Raw genomic sequence first — 21,785 nt, 5'->3', positions numbered from 1 at the left:
ACAGTTGGTCAAAAAATGTAATTTTTGAGAAAGTAGGTTCAAATTCTTCATCTAGGGATAGCCTGGAAATATGCTATGGATGGAACCTTTTATCAAGTTATGAGAATTAAGTGCCCAGGAGGAAATGTATTATTACTTCCTAAAAATGTCTAAATGAAAGCTATTGCTTTGAGTAATGCATTCTCCATAGGTAATTGTTTAGACATTAGAAACTAGCTCCCACATACTTGTACTTACACATCTTTGTTTTACTCTCCTTTCTAAGGAAGACAAACTGGGAAAGAAATAAGATATTCCACCCCCCAAAGGCCAATAATCCTTAAAAAAAAAATCCATTCTGCAAAAACTATTGTTATGGTTCCTGTGAACTTATGACAAGGAATATATCCAGGAACATGGCTTCAAAACATGGCTTCAAAATCTAAGCTATGTTCCACTGTTTGCAGTTACCTTGGATTTTAACTAGATGTACAAGTTGACTTCTGACCATGGGGAATCCTCTCATGCATGGATTTATGGGTTGTTGAGGCCATGGCAGATAACCAGTTCCACAGAAGCAACTTCATGTTCTTCTGAGGAAGATCCATAGCACTGTGGAACAAGGAATATAAATGAGCAATGCCACAAGAGACTGTGAATGGGGTTATCAAAATACAACCCTCAAAAATGAACTCTGAAGGTGGAGAATCTACAAGGAAAAATATTTTTCAATGGTTTCACTATTATGTTAAGAGCACTGATACGCATTCAATAGCCATGGCATGTGCTTCTTAAGCATGTAACAGTCAAAATATCTGTGGATTCCAAGCTCATTAAGTAGACAGATGAATAAATTTGTTACCAAATAAATAAATAAATAAATTCAGCATTGCCAGAATTAAAAAAAGAAAAAAAAATCTCAAGTGTCTAGAAGGGAAAACACCAAATGAAACTCTTCAAACTGCAGTAATAAAATATTTGGCCTTTAATCATTTCCAATTAAATTATATTTGAAAGCTCCCCCTCCCCCACCCGTAGTCATGAAGAAACACGCCAATTTTTAAACATTTTATAATGGCCAAAGAAGGGGTTTACATAGGTATGTTTATTAATGGAACTCACTTTTTAATTCGTTTTTTTTTTTTTAGTAAGTTGCTAATCTATTTTAGCCTCAAATCAGTTCCATTCCATTCTCAATCCCTTTCCTGAGGTCTAACAGTTAATGTCCTCTACCATGAGGAGAGCTTCCTGTGGCACTTTGGGAATTATCTGTTTGGGGCTTAAATAAGTACAGTTGATAAAGTTATCTCTCTCTTCCTCAGCCCCCACTAAGAATGATAAAGGCATTTCCAGAGGTAAATGATTCTCTTCCTCTCTCTGCTCCTCTTCCTCCGCCCCCTCCTCTTCCTCTTCTGTATCCTCCTCTTCCTCTTCCTCTTCGTCCTCCTCCCCCTCCTCCACACAGTCAGCCTCTTCAACCTCCTCTTCATCTTCGGCCTCTGCCTCCTCATCCTCCTCCTCGCTCTCGTCCTCCTCCTTCCCGTCACACTCCTCGTCACACTCCTCCTCGCCACACTCCTCCTCCTCCTTTTTCTCCTCGTCGTCGTCCTCCTCCTCCCCGAGCTGTGCGGCTGGAGACTGGTCTTCCTCGTCGGGGTCGGGACCGAAGACCCAAGAGGGATTCTGCACGAAGCTGTACAAAGTTTCCGGCGGCTCCGCGTCTTCCGCGCCGCCGCTGGGGGGCGCGTCGTCCCCGGGGGAGCCCTCGGCGGAGGCCGCGCCGCGCGCCTGGGCCTGCTGCGCCCGCAGCGCCTCCTGCTGGCGCTCCAGCTTCTCTTGCTGCCGCATGTCCTCGTAGATCTGGTTCATGATGAACTGGGTGGTGTTGCGCGGCGCCCGCATGCCGGGGGCCCGCCACCCGTACAGGTTGACTGGCCGTAGCAGCGTGCTCAGATCCACGGGCGGGCTCCTCGGGAAGGAGCGGCGAGGGTGGCGGCGCAGGCCGCGGCCCCTGCGGCCCCAGCGCTTCTTCCTGCCGGGGGGCCTCGCCCAGCCGGGGTTCCAGGGCCCGCGCCAGCAGGAGCAGCAGCAGAGGCAGAGCGGGTGCAGACCAAACACCCGGATCACTTGCACTCGGCCAGGAGGCTTCCAGCATCCCGCTGGAGGTGGGCGCCAGGGCCCTCCCCAGCGCCCCCAGTTAGAGCACACGGCCCAATAGGGCCGTCGGGGTGGTTGGAACCAAGGGCCCGGACCGTGCTGTTGCTTCGGCTGTTTCCTGGGGGGCTCGTACTCAGACTTGGGACCATAGCGGTGGCGCCGCTTGTATATCGGAGCGCCCCTGCGCCGTCGGTGGCAGGTAGACCAGGTACGTAACGGGGCGGAGGACGCCCAGCCGCCGCCCAGGTTGAGAGGGTCCTCCCTTTTGTCGAGGGTCTGGGTCATCGTTCAGGGAGCTCCCGGAGGTCTAAGTGGAAGCGTCCTAGAAGATGTCGTCGGTTGGCCAGATCCGAAGCTCTGCAGAGCCTCGTCAGTCTGCGCAGCCCCACGTGCCTGCTACCGGGATGGCGCCTTTCTCTCCCGGAGGAGCCCTCTTCTCCCTCTTCTCCGCTTGCTCGATCGCTCTTCCTTCGTAATCTCTTGTCCTTCGCACCCAAGTTGTCTTGCCCAGGTGGGTTGGGCGGGACTGGGGCTGGGTAAGGATGGTGGGGGAGGAAGGTGTTGGTGGGCGACGCACGGTGCGACCCGCTCCCGGGTCCCACACACACCCGCCTCGGCGGAGGCGCGGGCTGGGAACCGGGGAGGCAGGGGTTGCGCGTTACCTTGCTGCTCCCTCCCAACCCAGGTGCTTCACCGTCGCCGTCCTGGCGGGACTGAGGTGGCGCGGGCAGCGGCAGCCTTTAAATACCGGCCGGAGCCCCCGCGTACCCACCGCGTCCTTGGTTGCCCAGGGCGATAGCCAATTGGGGCCGAGGTCGTTCTCCCTGTGCGAGGAGGGGGGTTCCGGGTGGAACGAGGTGCCCCGTGAATGTTCGCAGGGGGCTTGTGACGCAGTTTTTGAAAGAGGGAAAGAGGGCCCTAGGCTGGGATTGTGCTTCCCAACTCAGACAACGTTTGGGGCAGTTAATTTGAAACCTTTGTGCCACCTGGAGGTGCGGGGATAAAGATGATGGACCTTTAGCTGAACCCCTTGGAAGGGGGGGGGAGAACTTGTATTTTGGAAAACGTATATCCTACACCTTTGGAGGTCGAGGGGATAGAGGAAAAGGCCCTAGAGTCAGAAAACTGGGCCCCACTCCTTACCTTATGGCCTGTGCACACTCTTCAAACTCTTGGGGGTTGTAGTACATCATACGTGAAACACGACCACGAACATTTATTGCATGTCCTTGCAGCAATCATGGGCTCATGGCACGTAATCCTAACACCTATAGGCTCTGTGAGGTAGGCATTGTTACCACGCCTCACAGATCAGGAAATTGAGAGGTTAATATACCCAAGGTCGTGGGGACAAGGAACTTTGGGCCTAGTATTTAAACCTAAGCCTCTTTGGCCCCCGAACCAAATTCTTAACCACGTGGCTGCACTATACTGCCCATCTGCCTTAAGTAAGACTCTTGTGATGAGTACACGAAATCCTTTGGGAAAACACTTTGCTAACTGTAACATAGCATGCAAATATCCACTGATTAAATAAATAGTACCAGGATGTATACAGTGGGTTTATTCTTGAGAATACAAATATGCCAATTATGTCTTTTGGTGGGTCGCTTTGTCTATCAGACAACACATACACTGGGAGTCTTTATAACATTAAGGTTAAGAATATGGACTTTGATTTAAATTAGCATGAACCTCCTCTGAGTGATACTATAATGGTGGATATATGTCATTATGCATTCATCCAAATCCATAAAATGTACAATATCAAGCCTGAATCCTAATGTGAGCTGTAGACTTTGGGTGATGATGATATGTCAGTGTAGGTTCATCTGTTGAAAGGAAAGTACCATTCTGGGGGGGCACGGATGTTGGTAATGGGGGAAGCTCTGCATGAGTGGGGAGAAGGACTACATGGAAAATCTCTCTATATGGGAAACCTACTCCATTTTAGTGTGAACCTAAAACTGCTCAAAAAAAATTGAAATCTGTTAATGAAAATGTGCTTCAACTTCAATTCAGCAATGATGAACCTCTGTAAATCTCAGGTTCCTAACCCACATCAAGAATACAGTTACGGGGCGCCTGGGTGGCTCAGTCGTTAAGCGTCTGCCTTCAGCTCCGGTCATGATCCCAGGGTCCTGGGATCGAGCCCCACATCGGGCTCCCTGCTCAGCGGGAAGCCTGCTTCTCCCTCTCCCAGTCCCCCTGCTTGTGTTCCCTCTCTCGCTGTGTCTCTGTCAGATAAATGGATAAAATCTTAAAAAAAAAAAAAAAGAATACAGTTACAATGCCTATTCCATAGAGTTACGTTAAAGGTTAAGTAAGGTACTTCATTAAAGCAGCTAGTGTGGGTACCCCACGAGCACACAGTAGCTGTTAGCTATCATCATTGTCATACTTAAATACTTCAGGACTTTAAGAGAAGTTGGTACAGTGTATATAAAGATAACCAACCCTGTGGGTGATGCCAAAATCAGCATCCCTGCCCTTGTCCCCTTTTCTTGTCCCACTTATTAGAAACATCAAGGACGAGCTACCAGGCTCAATCCTAGAGAAAACCATCCCAGAGTATATCCTTTTATTGCTTTCCTGTGGTGAGTGGAATTGTGGAAAATGGAACATTGCCCACTGGGAACCCGAGTCTATGCAGGCCTCCTGTACATGACAGAGAAGTAAATGTGGGAAAGCCCCGAAGCCTGCAAAGGTCATTTATGCCTTCCTGGTTGAAAATTGAGAACAGGGTGGGGGATCTTGGATCAGGACTCCAACCATTGCCACGGGACCTGTAGACTCCACAGGCTTCATTCAATTTTGTTTGCTCTGTGGTTTGCTGGAGACAAGCCTGCTTAACTCAAAGTGCAGAATACTGACACTTTTAGCCCCCAGTGTCCCTTTCTGGATGTAGAATCACACATTTGGTGGTTACTCTCCCCTTACTCTACTTAATTCAAATTGGAATGCTGATACTGCAGATTTATTTTTCTGAGGACATATGTGTTATACATACTGGGTTTTAATTGGGAACGTTAGAAATTGACCATGTTGCTGTAATGGAATTCTCATCAATTTCTTCTTTGTTTTAAAGGGATTAACTCACAGATAATTAAAGACATTGTTTTTGTACAATTTTTTTCCATGGTGACATACATTTCGTATTAATTCTCCTTATTAAAGAACGTTAACAAGGTATTGTTCTTGCTCCATCCTTACTCTTCTTAAGAGAAGCAGAAAATTATGATTTATGATTTTTAGTTTTTTTTTTTTTCCGGTAGATTGACATTGTAATTCAAATTGGTCATGTACTGGCAAATCACCCAAGAAAATTACCACCATAGCGTGTTAAACATAACTTTCAGAAATGCAATTAAGGAATTTTTAAAGACCTCTTTTAATTGGCCCATATTCTTTAAATACTGCCAAATGAAATGTTTTAGTATGTAGTATTAGTTTTCTACTGCTGTGTAACAAATTCTCACAAACTTACTTAAAATAACATGCATTTATTATCTTAGAGTTTTCAGGTGTTAGGGGGTCCAGGAATAGTTTAGTCAAGTCTTCTGCTCAGGGTCTCACCAGGCTAAGGTCAAGGCACCTGGCTGGCTTGGGTTCTCATCTGGGGTGGTCCATTTGGGAAAATGTTATGGGCTGAATTTATTTCCTTGTGGCTATATAAGTGAGGGCCCTGCCTTTTAGCTGTCTGTTGGCTGGGGGAATGCCTTTAGATTTGGAGGCCACCCATAGGTCCTGGGGGTCAACAGCCATTCTTAGAGACTCTTCTCACTTCCTTGCCATGGGCTTTCTCAGTAGGGCTGCTCATTCCATCAAGTCAGCAAAGCAGATCTCCTTAGTGCTTCGTAGCACAATGAAAATACACACACACACACACACACACACACGTGCGTATGTATCATAGTATGGGCTTGACATGGACATTTGTGACATCCACCATCTTTGTCCTATTCTATTGGTTAGAAGCAAGACCCGGGTCTTAGCAGCATTCAAGGGGAGAAGGTTACACAAAGACATGAATACCAAGAAGTAGGAAGTTCACTGGGGGATTACCTTAGAGTCTGTTCACCACACAGACCAACTTGAGTTCAATATGTCCTTCATAGTAACTAGTTATGACTTTATTTGGGAGATTTTAATGGCATGCAGCATTTTGAAATTCCATTAAATGCTGTATGACAGCATAGGTTAGGCTATGCTTTATGTTACATAGGACATTAAACTGTTAAGTTGAAAACACACTACTATCTTGGTGTTATTTTTTTTGTGCATTTGTGTGAATTGAAAAGGATGAATTCTAACACTTGGTGGCAGTAGTAACTCATTCAAGATTCAGTCAGCAAGAGCACGCTATACAAAACAAACTATGAGAAGATAGGTACTTCATTTTTATATTTATCAAGAATGGCATATTTAAACTATTCCAGATTGCCAATGTTAATTACCCTTTATTCTGGTGCAGTGTAATTGGGTATATGTATTAGATTTAGCGTTTTTCAATTGGCTTTTGGAAAGCAAGGCTCAGCTAATTAAACTTATAAATAAAATTTTTTAGAGAGAAGTTGGATATACCTGAGAAATTGGTCAGATAAATAAAATTCAACAAATATTTTTTTAGATCCATCTTTGTAACCAGCTAAGTTCTATGGGATATGAAAAAATAAATAAACGGAATGCATTTTATACACTCTCAAAAACTTGCCTTTTGCAACTCTGAAGATAACCATGTACAGTCACTTGAAACCAAAAAGGTAGGCGCCATCTGTTGGTCATAGAAGCTAAATACAAGGTATTAAACCTTCCCAGCTTTTTAAAAAGTGAGATGAAATTAACTCATTTCTTTCTCTTGATAATTTGGGAAGTTGTGGGGTTAGTTGGAAAATTGGTGAGGCGTGTTGTGCATCAGGGAGTAACATTGTGACACTTCTCCATTAATGAATTCTCATGTCACTTAAGTAAATTATGAAGAGAAATTTAACTCTGTAAAGAGGTAACCACAAAGACAGTTTCTGCAGATTTAAGGAGGATGGGAATTTGCACCCATAATAGTACTATGTGTAGGTATTATTCACTATCACCCTTTGAAAATATTATTAACCTTTTAATTACTCAGGATTTTCAGAGAATTAACCTAACATATTGTAGTCATGACGTTTGAAAAACGTGTCGTTAGTAATGATTAATTAGGAATTGTTAGCATGGAAATGTAATAAACATAAGTAATTTTAAAGTACACTATGTTATGGGCAACAGAATGAAGTGCTTCCCCCCCCCGTGAAAAATGACCTGTAATATTTGAGAAAAATAAACATGTGTAACAATTGAATAAAGAAAAAAAAGTTTATTAAAAAGTACAGCACTTAATCAGGGATCAGTTTTAGAATTAGAGCTTTCAGTTAAGAATGTGAGGTGTTGGAAATGGCCCCGGAAATAGGATGCATTTAGAAGGAATACTAAAATGTTGTCATCACATTTTCAGGACTATGGTAGCACTTTGTCCTTCTAGAAATCATGGTGAATTAAATCTGCAGAGAAGCCTTGTGAGTAGGAAGCCATAACTCCTGGGAACATGTCAGTTGGCCCTATATGTTCACATAATAATGCCCTTTTTCCTCCCGTTATTTTAATTCACTTCACTTTTTGCTACAACCCCTCAATTTTGTAATAACAGTGTTCAGGGAAGGCTGTGAGGACAGAGTGGTTTCCAGACTATTGGCGGGGAGATCTAAGATCATCAGTGAGGTTCCTGTGGGTAAGGCCTCATTATGACTTTTTCATGAGCCCCTTCCTCCATAAAAAAATAAAAATAAAAATTCTATTTTATGACTTGTTGCAATAAGGGTAAATATAAACCAGGCTAGGTTCATTACTCCATATTTATTTTCATTATCATCATTATTATTATCTTGCTTTCTTTTATGTTAAAAGAAATGAAAACATTTTCATAGGTCTCTAAAATCATTATTGGCCCTTGGCACCTGTGGAATGCTAAGCTGAGAACCCAGTTGAATCACATGGGACTTTTGACCGTTGTAAACTGAGAGATAATAAGCTGCTGATTTTGTGCCAATTTTTTAAAGGCAACAATAGAAAACTCAGCAGTTGCAATGTTAGAATTCTACTTTTAGTCTGATTCAGGATACTGTATTTATGAGGGAGTATATCTAAAAAGTCAAAATGAAAATTCCATATTTAATATCACTGGTTTATAATGATGGGTTGATGGTTATTCTTTTTTAAGTTTTATAACTTTGAGAAACCAAAAAGATAGGCGCCATCTGTTGGTCATAGAATATCCTACACCTTTGGAGGTATAGGATATTATGATTAATTATGATTAAATGATTAAATGAGTGCATGGTTAGTTTTCCCCATAGGTCTCAAGAAAATTAATAGATATTTTTCATTATGACAAACATATCAGTATTTGTATTTTAAACTGAAACAAGGAAATGAGTATGCATCTACTGTGGAGAAACATGAGAACAATTCTCTTCAATCACTGCACTGCAGAAATTCGGGATTTAGCTCTAGTATCTACAAATAATGGCATCTGACAGATGATATGGAGTAATGAGAAAAATTCAGATAATATAGATGAAGAAATATATTTGCCTGAAAGAGATAGTTGAAAATAAAAATATATATTGTATGTTTTTAAAAATTAGAGGTGTGTAATTACCAATTGTCCCTTTTTTTACTTTAATAGATTAATTCAGAAATAGATTATGCAATGATGAAAAAGTGTGATATTAAACCATTTTAGTGATGTTGTACAGAATCATGCACTCTCCCACACTGTTGGTGAAAGTGTGAATGGGTCTAACATCTTTGAAGGCCAATCTAGTAATATTTATTAAAATTTAAAATAATATGCTCTTTGACCCAGAATTCCACTTCTATGAATTTATCCATAGATGTACTCTCTCATGTACACAAAGCTATTTATGTTTACACAAGGATAGTCTTTGCAGTTTTAGTGTAAATAAAAAAAAATAAAATGCTCATTCATGTAATGGGCTGATATGTGCTTTTCAGAATCAGTAGCACTCTATGTGCTGATATGGAAAAATCATCAAGAAATATTTTTAAGTGAAAGAAGCAAGATTTAGAAGAGTGATTATCTCTTGTATTTAAAAATCCATGTTGGTGATGTGTATGTGTGTAACACCTGCACATGTATATTTGTATAAAAAAGGGAAATTGTTTGGGGCATCCGGGTGGCTCAGTCAGTTAAGCGTCCGACTCTTGGTTTCTGGCTCAGATCATAATCTCAGGGTCATGATCTCAGGGTCGTGGGATGGAGCCCTACACTGAGCCCCACGTTGAGCCCCGCTGAGCCCTGTAGGTTGGGTTGCATGCTCAGCACAGAGTCTGCTCCAGATTCTTTCCCCTCCTTCCCCCTCCTCCCCCTGCTTCTCTGCCTGCTCACACTCTTCCTTTCAACAGAAAACTTCCCATTTTCTCGCTCTCTCTCTAAAATAAATAAAACTTTAAAAAAAGGGAAATGGCTTACGTACAAGTTTTTGTTTCCCATGGAAACTTTCACAAAAGCATGCAAGAAACCATTGCCTAGTTATTTCTTGGGAGTAGAACTTGAGGTTTGCAGCTGGAAGGAATATCACCTTTCATTGTATGTTCCTTTGTCTTTTTTCAGTTTGTAACCATGTCCCTGTATGATGACCGTACATTTTAGAAAGATCAACTTTCCTTAGCAGGCATTCCTTAGCTTCTTCCCTAGTGTGGTGATCATATCATCGTCTCTTTTCCATTTTCTAAATTTTGTTCTGTTCACAGGCACAGAAATATACCAACAGAATGATTTGATAGTTATCTAGTTGTGTTCGAGGGATGAGACAAGTGTAGGGTCCTCCTACAGCACCTCCATCTTATGAGATATACCAATAAATTGCCATTTAGGCAAGGGTCTAAAATGAGTTGTCAGATCTTTAAGGTGATAAAATATTATTCAAAAACTGAAGCTATGTGTTATATTGTTGGATATGATTATTTGCATGTTGTGATTATAATGAATATTTTCCCACAAGGCCATTGTAAATTTCAAATTCTTTTATTCTCTCCTTCATTCTCATTAATAAATTGGGAAACAGAAACATGCCTTAGTAAAAAAAAAAAAAGGAATAGAAAAGTTTAATTAAAAACATCTAAATCTTGGCAATACACCTAACGTGTTCATTCTGTATTTTTCTTTATTAGACTTAACTTGAAATTATATGGGATATAAATCCTTAAAACTTGCAAGTTACATGTGATTTACAAGAGTACCTATGAAATATTTGTTATCATTTATTTTTGCTCTTACTGTACACCATTTGGTTTTATTCCTGACTCACCTGGTGTTTGCTTAACTTGCTAAATTGTCATCATATCTTAAAACTTCTAGTTGTATATCATTTTTTAGAACACAATTTGAAAGTATCATGCTGAGTTTCTGTTTTTGAAGAGAGGAGTAAGAATTGTTCCGTTATAGTGGGCATCATAATGCTAACCATTATCTCAAATTAGACAAGACTTCCAATAGGCAAACGAGGTAGGCACATGTACGCTTGAGGAGTTTTGCTGAGATTGATAGGGTTTCCATCCAATCGAATGTCCTCTAGCGCCTTACGAATATAAGTCAAATTTTTAACATTGCAGAAAGTATCTTCATGCATCTCCAAAATGTTGTTATTCTAAAAGAGATGAACAATAAATGATAAGGCAAAATATAACATATGCTTAATATTGATTAATAACACAGTCCATTTTGCTTCATCCCCATTTTAATTCTTTTGTTGCTTCTCTTATCCAAAGATGCATGTTATGGGATCATTATGCCTTGGGCACTTTCTAGGCTGTGGGGATTAAATCACTGAAGCACAAAGTAGATACAGGCTTGCCCTAAAGCAGCTCGCACTTCAGTAGTAGAAATGCAAAATATGGAGGTGAGAAAACAAATGTAAAGAAAAAGCTATTTCTAAAACTGATGGGTACTGCAAAGGAAGAGCGGTAACTGTGGAAAGTTATCTTAAAGAGAGAGCAGTGGAGCTGAGAATGGAATAACAATACATGGGCATGGAAAGAGCCAAGGTAGGAACATTGCAGGGAGAGAGAAGACCACGTTCAGTCTGAGTAATTACCTTGGAATGTTCAAAAATGGGAAAAGAGTCAACATGGCTGAAGTAGAGCGAGGGAGAAAGTGAGCAACTATCAGGAAGATAAGCAGGGCCCAGAAATACATATTTAAAAACAACTTTATTGAGTATATTTCACATACCATAAAATTCCTTCTCTTTAAGTATATGGTTCAGTGGTTTTTAAGATAGTTACAGAGTTGTGCAACCATCACCATAGTTTAATTTAATTTTTAAATTTTTTAATTAATATTTTTCACCATAATTTAATTTTAGAACATGTTAAACCCTGTAGATATTAGCAATTACTCCCCCCTACCTCCATTTTCCCGTATCTTTAGCCCATGGTGACTTCTAATTTACTTCTGTTTTTATGGATTTTCCTATATTAGATATTTTATGTAAATGGAATCATAGATCATCTTTTGTGGCTGGGTTCTTTTACTTAGAATTGCATTTTCAAGGTTTATGTATTTTGTACCATGTATCAGTACTTCTTTGTGTTTTATTGTCTGATAATATTCCATTGTGTGGATATACCACATTTTTATCCTTTCATCAGTTATTAGAAATTTGGATTTTTTTTCTACTTTTGACTCTTATGAATAATGCTTCTATGAACATTTGCAAACAAGTTTTGTGTTGACATATGTTTTCAGATCTCCTGGGTATATACCTGCGAGTTGAACTGTGGGTTTATAGTAACTCTATGTTTAATATTTCAAGGAAGTGTTAAACTTTTCCAAAGTAGCTGCACTATTTTCGATTCCTACCAGCAATATATGTGTTCCAATTTTCTCTGCATCCTAACCAACACTTGTAATTATCTGTCTATTTTATTTTAGCCAGCCAAGTGGATGTGAAGTGGTATCTCATTGTGGTTTAATTCATGGCTAGTGTATTGAATACAATTGATATTTTATATTGATTTTATAACCTGCCACATTGCTGAACTCATTTATTCGTTCAAATAATTTAGTGGATTACCTGTGACTTTCTATATAAAAGATCTGTAGATCAATCTGGGGAGTATTTCCATCTCATTATTAAATCTCCCAAACCATGAATATGGACTATCTTTCCTTTATTTAGATCTGTTTCTCCCCAGATAAAATTATATATGTTTAAGGAGTACAGAATAATGTTATGATATATGTTTACATTGTGAAATGATTACCACAATCAAGCTAATTAACATTTCCATCACCTCCCACGGTTACCTTTTTTGTGTTTCTGGTAAGAACACTTAAGATCTACTCTCAACAAATTTCAAGTACACAATAGGATATTCTTAACTATGGTCTCCATGCTGTATTACATTTTATCTCCAGAACTTATTCATTCTGAATAACTAAAACTTTATATTCTTTGACTAACATGTTCCCATATCCCCCAGTCCCCAAGTCCTGGCATCATTCTACTCTCTGCTTCTTTGAGTTTGACTTTTTAGATTCCACATATAAGTGAGATCTTACAATATGTGTCCATCTGTGTCTGGCTTATTTCACTTAGCATAATATTCTCACCCATGTTGTTGCAAATAGCAGAATTTTCTCTTTTTTTAAAATTTTTTTTCTTTTTAAAAGAATGAATAATATCCCATTGTATACATGAGATGCCACTTCACTGAATAGCTATTATCGAAAAGACCAAAGATAACAAGGTTGACAAGGTTGTGGAAAAAAAGGGAACCCTTGCATACTATTGGTGGGAATGTAAGGGGTACAGTCATTATAGGAAATGGTAAGGTAAATTCACCCTTGAGAGACACATAGATTGCTTCCATATCTTGGCAATTGTGAATAATGCTGCAGTGAACATGACAGTGCAGATGTCTCTTTGAGATACCGATTTCATTTCCCTTGGATATATACTCAGAAGTGGGATTGCTCGATCATATGGTGGTTCTGTTGAACGTTTTGAAGAACCGCCATACCAGTTCCTATAATGACTGTACCCCTTACATTCCCACCAATAGCACGCAAGGGTTCCCTTTTTCTCCACAACCTTGTCAACCTTGTTATCTTTGATCTTTTTGATAATAGCCATTCAGTGAGGTGACATCTCATTGTGGTTTTGATTTGCATTTCCCTTATGATGAATGATGTTGAGCATCCTTTCATATACCTGTTGGCTATTTGTTTGCTTTCTTTTAAGAAATGTCTACTTAGGTCCTTTGCCAATATTTTAATTGATTTATTTATTGAGTTATTTGAGTTCTGTACATATTTCTGATATTAACCCCTTATCAAATGTATGGTTTGTAGATATCTTCTCCCATTTATAGGTTATCTCTTCTCTCTGTTGACTGTTTCTTTTGCTGTGCAGAAAGCTTTCAAAAATGTTGTAGCATTCAGTCTACAAATCTTGTACTTTTTTGATTAAAATTATTCTTAGGTGATTTATTATTTTGTGATTAGTATAAATAGAATTGTTTTCTTAATTTCATTTTCAGATTGTTCATTTCTAGTGTATACATATACAATTAATATTTGTATATCAATTTTGTTACCTATGGCATTGCTTAAATGATTTATTAGATTTCTTCTTTGACTCATTGCTTATTAGGGCAAGTGTTGTTTAATATCCTCATATTTGTGAATTTTCCAAATTTTCTTTGTTGTTGATTTCTATTTTAGTTACATTGTAATCAGAAAAGTACTTTGCATGATTTCAGTTCTTTTCAATTTTTTGTGGCTAGTTTTGTGACCTAGTATATGACCTATCCTGGAAAATGTTCATTGAACCCTTGAGAACCATGTATATTTTGCTGTTGTTGGGTGGAATGCTGTGTAGACGACTGTTAAGTCTAGTTAATTTTTAAGATGTTGTTAAGGTGTTCTTGAACTATTTCCTATTTGATCTTATGACTGGTTGTTCTATTATTGAAAATGGAGTATTGAAGATCCAACTTATTGTCGAATTGTCTATTTTTCCTTTCAATTCTGATAGTTTATGCTTCACACATTTTTGAGACATATTGTTTATAATCATTATATCTTTCTGATGGCTTGACCCTCTTCTCATTACAAAGGGTCCACGAGGAATAAAAGGTTTAGTGCCTAGGTGCTGTACTACTCCCTTTGATAGGTAATAGGTACCTGCTGTTAATAATAACTGTGCCTTACATGTAAGTACTTATCATGTTCCAGTAACTACTATTCACTTCATAATCTAAAACTGTGGTGCGGGGAGGCTCAGATATTTTTTCCAATCTTTAGATAGTATTAGAAATAGAATTTCAGTCCAGAGAATCTGCTTTTGCTAGAGCCTTCATTCTTAATTACTATACTGTATTTTGGCAAACATTTTGAAATGAATCAATATTGGGGATTTTTATATAAGTATTAAAAATATAAATTGAAGACAATGTAAATTAAAAACAGCTATATACTGGATATTGGTGAGGTAGTCATGAGAAGGGAGATTTTTAAAGGGTGCACTTAATGCCTTTTAAACCTTAGAATAAGGAATATGAAGCCAATTACTTTTTTTAAAATGTCGTATTGTATACACAAGCCCACTGTGTTTGAATACAATATCAGAGACGCAGTTACTTTGTGGGGTCAATATTATCACAGACAATAGTAATAAAATTTAATTCAGAATTAGAAAACACATTGGAAACACATTTTCTTAATCCAGAGTGATGGAAGTCTGTCATCTCTCAGCAGATAAGAATGCCCTAGGATTGAATTTAATTCAATACATAAAACCTAAAATTAAAAGCTAAAATTGACATTTTTTTTCCTCTCTTGAAAACTAGAAATTAATTAGATTTTCCTTTCTCCCATTTTTGTTTTCCATTTCCAAGTCTTACACATTTCTTCAGCAGATGAAGTTTTCAGTTTTTTTTTTTTTCAAAAGTAATTTTGGGTGCCAGAAAGATGCATTATGATTTGACAAAGACTGAAAATCTTTAAAGACTAAGGTCAATCAGTAAATCAGTATAGACAGGCATGAATGTACAAAAAACTTGCCCTCTGATCGAGTGAATGAGAGGAGAAAAAGAAGAAAAATGGTGACAGTGTGTCAACAGGTCATTTATAAACAGTTTTAGTCTCCTGACTTCCTCCTCTTTGCTTTTGTTTTCCATGGAGCTGTTGGGCATACTTTACTGGTGGAAGCCTACCTGAAGGTGAAGGGCCTGTAGATTTTCTGGGAGTGGCAGAGGGATGTGGTCCAAATTGTTATCGGTGAGGTAGAGGTGATGGAGATCATACATATCCTGTAAACATTCCAAATGTAGAGACTTAGTGGAAATTAGCGGCACCACAATTGTATTTTCCATTCCCTGTTCATGCAACTATTTGTAAAATAACACACGCCTGTCAAGGTATCGTTTTGCAAAGATGAAGCAGATTGGTTCTCCAGGTCACTAGACAAGTCAAATGAGTTTTGGAAAAATTAACTGTAAGCGAATATTTCTTGATGAAAATGTAAAGTGCTTCTCAATCTCTACAAAGAACCTTGCTTTGCCCACTCTTAACTTTTTCTGTATAAGCAAGGCAGTGTCTTCACATAGAAGACATTCTGCATAGGATTTGGAGGATTTGGGTAAGGCAGAGGAAGAATGGCCTTCGTGTTACAGGGATGGAGAAAAAAGAATTTCTCTCCAACAAAATCCTGTTCTCTCTAGTACAAGTACCAGGAAAAGGGCAGCCTAGCAAGACCCAAAAAAACATTTAGACAATAACAGGTCTACTCTAGCCAACCACCATAGAACAAACCGTGACTCACCACCACCCATGCCAACAAAAGCTGAATGGGGAGACTGAACTTTGACCCTTGGCAGGCTACAATGAGGTGTCCTAGCTCCGTTGCCTACCAGGGTGCAGAAATAGGACTTCTGCCATTGCTCAGTGCTAATTGGTCCACACAGCCCCCTGCACTCTCCCTGTGTCCCTTCAAACAGGATTTTAAATGTGTTTAACAGAGATTTAGAAAAGCAGCTTGAATACAGTTAAGAGTGGGTAAGAAAGCTGGTTGGTGAGTGTTCTCATACTCTATGCTGTTACTCTAAGCAAGACCGTCTAGCCCCAAACTTGCTTTCTTCACTTAGAAAACAAAATTTCTAAGATTAACCAAATCCATTCTTTTTACAAGGTAATTTAAAAGACTTCTACCTCAAGGCACCACCCACACCCTACACAAGTTGTCATCCTTTAAGCCACATAGAATATTCGCCTCGAGTGGAGTTCTTGGAAAATGCAGTTTGTCTGGCTGACACCATTTCCAGGTGCTCCTTAGAGACTTGCACTCCAGGGAGCGCCTCACTCCTTATGCAAGTTCTGCTCTCTGTTCTTGATGTTCGACCAGCCTCGGAACTTATTTCCCAAAAGCTTGATACATTAGTATTGTATAGTTTATTTTAGAAGGTAAAAATCTCATCAAATTGAATCTCCTTATGGAAATAAAAACGCTCGTCATTGACGGTAAATGGGGCGGAAGGATGAGAGTCTTCCATATCCAAACTTAAAACTCACTTTAAATGCTTCTTGTTTTATTCCTTTCCTTCCCAGCCTATTGTTGCTGATATCGATAAATGTCAAAGTATTTGGCAGTTCGGGGAGCTGCCTTATTTTATTGTCACGCAGGACAAGCTCCCGGAGGTGAGGTAGCTTTCTGAATGCATCCTCATCAATTTCAGATATTAGATTTGATGTCAGATCGATCCTTCTTAAATCATCTAGAAGGAGAAATGAAGGAAATAGTTAAATACTCTTGAATATGTTTTGCTCACATAAAAATATGAAGATAAATTTTCCCACGTAAAAGCAAATATAAATATGAAGTCAATTAGCAATAGGCAATTAATGAAATAATTATTTCTAACTACTCTATATAAAAATTTGTTTCCACCTAATACTATACATATTTATGTACTTGTAAGAAAGCATAACTTTAACAAAGGTATTGATTGACACATTATATTTAAAATAACTGGTCTTTTCCCTACATTCTTCATAAACTTTGTCTAGATTTTACTATTTAAAAGGTTTTCCTCAGTGATGACAGGTTGCTATATTTTCTAATAGTTATAGATACATTAGCATTAAAACACAAAGACATTAAAAAGAAATTTTCAAATGATTAAAACACTTTATAAAGACAAGTACCAAAATTCTTCTAAGTTGGCAACCTTTATAAAGTCAGAATATAGGCTTGTATGCATCAATCATAAAGCAATTGTGCTTTAATGGAAGCCTATTCAAACAACCCAAATGCTCGTAAATATATGACCATGACTTTTACTCAATGTCATGACATGATAATGAGTTCTAGTCTATAAAATATACATATTTATGATTCTATTTCTTGAAAATATAGTATTTGAAAATATCAACTATACAGTTTCATAATGAGCTTTAACACTCATTTTTCACATAATTAAAGTAAACCTTCAAATATTTAAATAAGAAAAAATAGTTGATTTATGAGCCATATTTTCATATTCAAGTTTCATTTTATAGTGCAACAATTTTAGGAAAGTCTGTAAAGAAGACAAAGATATTAGTGCTGTCATCCATACTTAGGCTTGCAAAGTCATTTTTGTTGATCTTTTTAATTCTGTTGAAGCGGGAATAGAAATAAGCAGTGTTCTTGGGTAGCGCAGGAATAGCATCAAGTTCATGGTCATCACAGTATACGGTGGTACTTATACACGTACACAGAAGGCAGGTTGGAAAGTCTAAAAGGTAGAGGCAAATAATTATATGTAAGTAACAAAAGCAATTTCTAAGAAATAATGTGATTAGATGTTTGTTAAATAAGTTTACGGTCTCATACAGGCCTTCCTGGTATATTTCATATTTTCTCATATAGTTTTCTGTAAATCAAAATTAAAGTCAAATGTACCAATTAAAGCAGCCACAATAATTAGTACATTCTTTGTACTGTCTTAAAATTTATTTTAAATTACCGAGTGGATACAGTGTGGTTGTTGCTTTTATACTTATTAGAAATTCTCTTTTCAAATGTAAATATTAAGACTGTGGTTTTTGTAAAGCTACAGCATCACACATAATATTTTTATTAGGTCTTTGGTTCAGTATTTAAACACACCACTGAAACAATCTGCTTCAAGAAAAAGATAGGGTAATAATCATTAATATGAATTCACTCAATATGTAATTACTGAATCCTTTCTAGGTAAATGGCACTGTGCCAGCTGGTGAAACAACGAGGAGCGCAAAGAGACACAATTCTATTTTATGATCTTCTATGTAAGATAAAAGTGAATCGCACAAATAAAATGATGACTGTGCAAAATGTCATGATATGTATGAGCGTAAAATAGGGGAATTTGACTCAGTCTGACAGTCATGGTTCTCTGAGAGGGTGATAACTGAGTTGAGATCTGCAGGAACAGAAGGAGTTGACCATGCAGGGGGGAGTGAAGAGTACACAGGCAGAGGAAGTGGCATGTGCCAAGGCCCTTCACTTTGGAGGGACTGAAAGATGATCCACGCGACTATAGCACAGAGAGCACTGAAATGTATGGGACATACCATACAGAAGCCTTATCGGCTGTATTATTGCAGGTTTTGTTCCTTATCCTAAGGATGGGCAGGGTATTGCATGATCAGATTTGCGTATAAAGAAATCATTCCGCTTGAAGGTGTGGTAGAAGACTGAGGGAGGGCAAGTGGACAGAGTGGAGATAAGTTGTTATCTAGATAAAAGATGATGGTTGCTTGGCTGGGGTCATGGTGACATGTCAAAGAAAAGGCAACAGATCCAAAAGATATTTGTGAGGATGGCTTATATCTCAACATACTGGTCTGTCTCTCTCTATCGCATGCACGCGCACATATATGTACACCTCCTTCACGCTCTGTTTAGTGGTCCTGTAGGACAGTAAGCTTCTAAGGAAGACAGAAAAGCAATGACCAGAAGGAAAGGAAGAAAAGAGAATGGGGAGATGTTATGGAGGCCAGATGGAGAGAGAGAGAGTTTGACGGAAAAGGGAATAGAAAACATTCTAAGGCTGCTGAGATGCCAGGTAAGTTAAGGACTGAAAATATCTCTTGGATTAGTCCTTGTGGTGGTTATAGGCTACTTCAGTAAGAGCTGTGGAGTGATGGGTCTGGAAGCCAGATTAACAGCCAATTGAGGAGGGAGTTGGGGTACAGAGATAGTTACAGCAAATATAGACAATGCTATTGAGATGTTTGTGAGGGAGGAGAGAGAGATGGTGATAGGTATAAGCAGATATATATGCGGTGTGTAAATGGACTGAGGCAGGAGAAATTTGAAGAAAAAGATCCAAAGTAGGAGAAGTGGAATATCAAAAGGATCCTGAGAGGGCAGTAGGAAATGGGACCGGAAGCATAGCGGGAAGGATCACATCCTCCATGTGAGAGGACAGTTTGTTGTAATGGGGGGAGGGGGATAAGGCACACGCATGTCAATGTAGGTAAAGATTACATCTGAAAACAGAAAGACTGAAAAGCTGCTGACCAGAAGATTGCATTTTCTCTGTGGAGTAGGAGGCTCAGCTCTCTGATGAGCTTGAGGAGTCAAGGGAGGAGGAGAAGAAGGTTGGTAAGGTGTGAGATGAGCAGAGGATGTGAAAGAGCCGTGAAGGAAACTAGATGGAAGTGATGGAAGGACTTTCTTGCGATTGCTCAGTGTTCAGTTCATCCCAGTTTCGCTGGGACTTTCCTGGGTTTAGCCTTGAAAATCCCCCATGGTGGGACCCCTCACTCCCAGGCAAACCAGGACACTTGGTTGCCTGAGTTGAAGGATCCATTTGTAGTTTGTGATCAAGAAACAGTAGTGCACCTACTAAGGTCTTCTTGCTATCATTAAGTAGGAAAGTTATTTACAATAATAGCTTCAGAAATGAAAACTATATTATGACTGGAAATCTAGGAAAGACAATTTAAGGGGAAGCTATAAAATACTTAACACTTGCCAATTTTTCAAATCATTATAAATTAATATTTGCCACTTATAAAATTTTTAAAAAGTAAGGCATTTGAGTCTTCTATATATTCATGGCTTTGCTAATTTAGCAATAATGCTTAGGGTCATTTATATATATATATTCACAAGAGTTATAATTTAATTCTCTTTTTTCCACTCATAACCCAAGTCTACTTTATATGGCTTCAGGATGTTGTTTTTAGAAATTTGTATTAATAGTAAAAAAAAATGATATTTTGATAACTAATGCTCTAAATATTTCTTTCCAAGCTATTTAACTTTGATGAATATATAAGATTTAAATTTAGGGGCATCTGGGTGGCTCAGTCAGTTAAGCATCTGCTTTTGGCTCAGGTTCCTGGGATTGAGCCCCACATCTGGCTCCCTGCTCAGTGGGGAGTCTGCTTCTCCCTCTCCCCCTGCTCATGCTCTCTCTCTCTCTTGCTTGCTCACTCTCTCTCTCAAGTGAATAAAGAAAATCTTTAAAAAAAAGATTTAAATTTAAAAGTTTAGAATTTCTGGCGATGCTTTGCGGAAATGAAAATGTTAAAGTTTTAACTTCATTACTCCCCCTCAGACTACTTTGGAGATAGCTTTTTTTTCCTAAGTCATAGATTTTTTATATGGTTTCAAAGCTGACATTCTTGAGCTATAATTTTGACTAAAGCTTTTGAAAAGATTGGGCATTATGTTTTTCTGTTGTGCCTTGGCTTGGCTAATAGACCTGAGTATGGGTAATGATGCCAGATGAGTCAACTTTTGACGGATCTGAAATTATTTAAAAGTTAATAATGTTCTAGATATATTTACTTTCCCTACTGGAAACTTTCTTCTGGGCACTTACATTTGCTTCTATTGTATGTGCATCTCCTTGGTTTTATTTGGAGAATGTTCTACTCCATAGAATGTTAACTATGTGGAAAGAATCTCTGATGTATCCATTAGAGACACTGGCTTAGGGTTTAGTGGTCTCTATTTGCATTTCAGCACTGCTATGTACCACCTCCACGATCTTGGACAACCTTTACACTACGTTGGGGTTTTAGTTTTCCTATTTGTAAAGTGGAAATAACAATACCTAGTACGTAGTATCATTTTGATTCTTCAAAGAGTTCATATACGTAAAACACTTTAGTGGTTGGCATATACACAGCGTTTTACAGAAGACAACTCTTTACATAACTTATTGGTGAACAGTTAAAAACTGGTAGATGCAGAGAGTAGACTGATGGTTAGCAGGGGCTGGGTGGGGAGTGATGGGGAGTTGCTGGTCAACAGCTGTAAAGTTTCAGTTATGCAAAACGATTAAGTTCTGGAGATCTGCTGTACAACATAATGCCTAGAGTTAACAAAACTGTATTGTACACTGAAATATTTGTTGAGAGTAAAAAATAAACTCTTTTATCAATAATAGAGTCATGAGAATAACTAACACTTATGTTTACTGTGGGTCAGGCACTAAATTCATTCATTTAATCCTTACAACAATTCTGTGAAGTAAGATCTATTATTTATTATCCCATATTTTAGACGAGGAAACTAACGCAAAAAACATTGAATGCCTTGCTCCAG

At 38.6% G+C, this 21,785-nt stretch overlaps 2 protein-coding genes across 2 annotated transcripts in view; both read right to left on the bottom strand.

The window, feature by feature from the left end:
- Positions 1–1,191: 1,191 nt before the first annotated feature.
- Positions 1,192–2,421, bottom strand: CCER1 (coiled-coil glutamate rich protein 1). The gene has a single exon (XM_021687854.1). The coding sequence runs from the start codon at positions 2,419–2,421 to the stop codon at positions 1,192–1,194; it is 1,230 nt and encodes a 409-aa protein (XP_021543529.1).
- Positions 2,422–10,670: 8,249 nt separating this feature from the next.
- EPYC (epiphycan) overlaps positions 10,671–21,785 on the bottom strand; it is a 31,511-nt gene continuing 20,396 nt past the window's right edge. The window contains exons 3-6 of the mRNA XM_021687523.1: positions 17,815–17,973; positions 16,769–16,971; positions 15,415–15,510; positions 10,671–10,841 (exon numbers count right to left, since the gene is read on the bottom strand). Of these exons, the coding sequence (XP_021543198.1) occupies positions 10,671–10,841; positions 15,415–15,510; positions 16,769–16,971; positions 17,815–17,973 (629 nt within the window). The remainder of the gene's footprint in view (positions 10,842–15,414; positions 15,511–16,768; positions 16,972–17,814; positions 17,974–21,785) is intronic.

The sequence above is a fragment of the Neomonachus schauinslandi genome, chromosome 5, assembly GCF_002201575.2.
Source record: "Neomonachus schauinslandi chromosome 5, ASM220157v2, whole genome shotgun sequence".
Classification (NCBI taxonomy): domain Eukaryota; kingdom Metazoa; phylum Chordata; class Mammalia; order Carnivora; family Phocidae; genus Neomonachus; species Neomonachus schauinslandi.
This window is presented reverse-complemented; position numbering and strand designations above follow the sequence as displayed.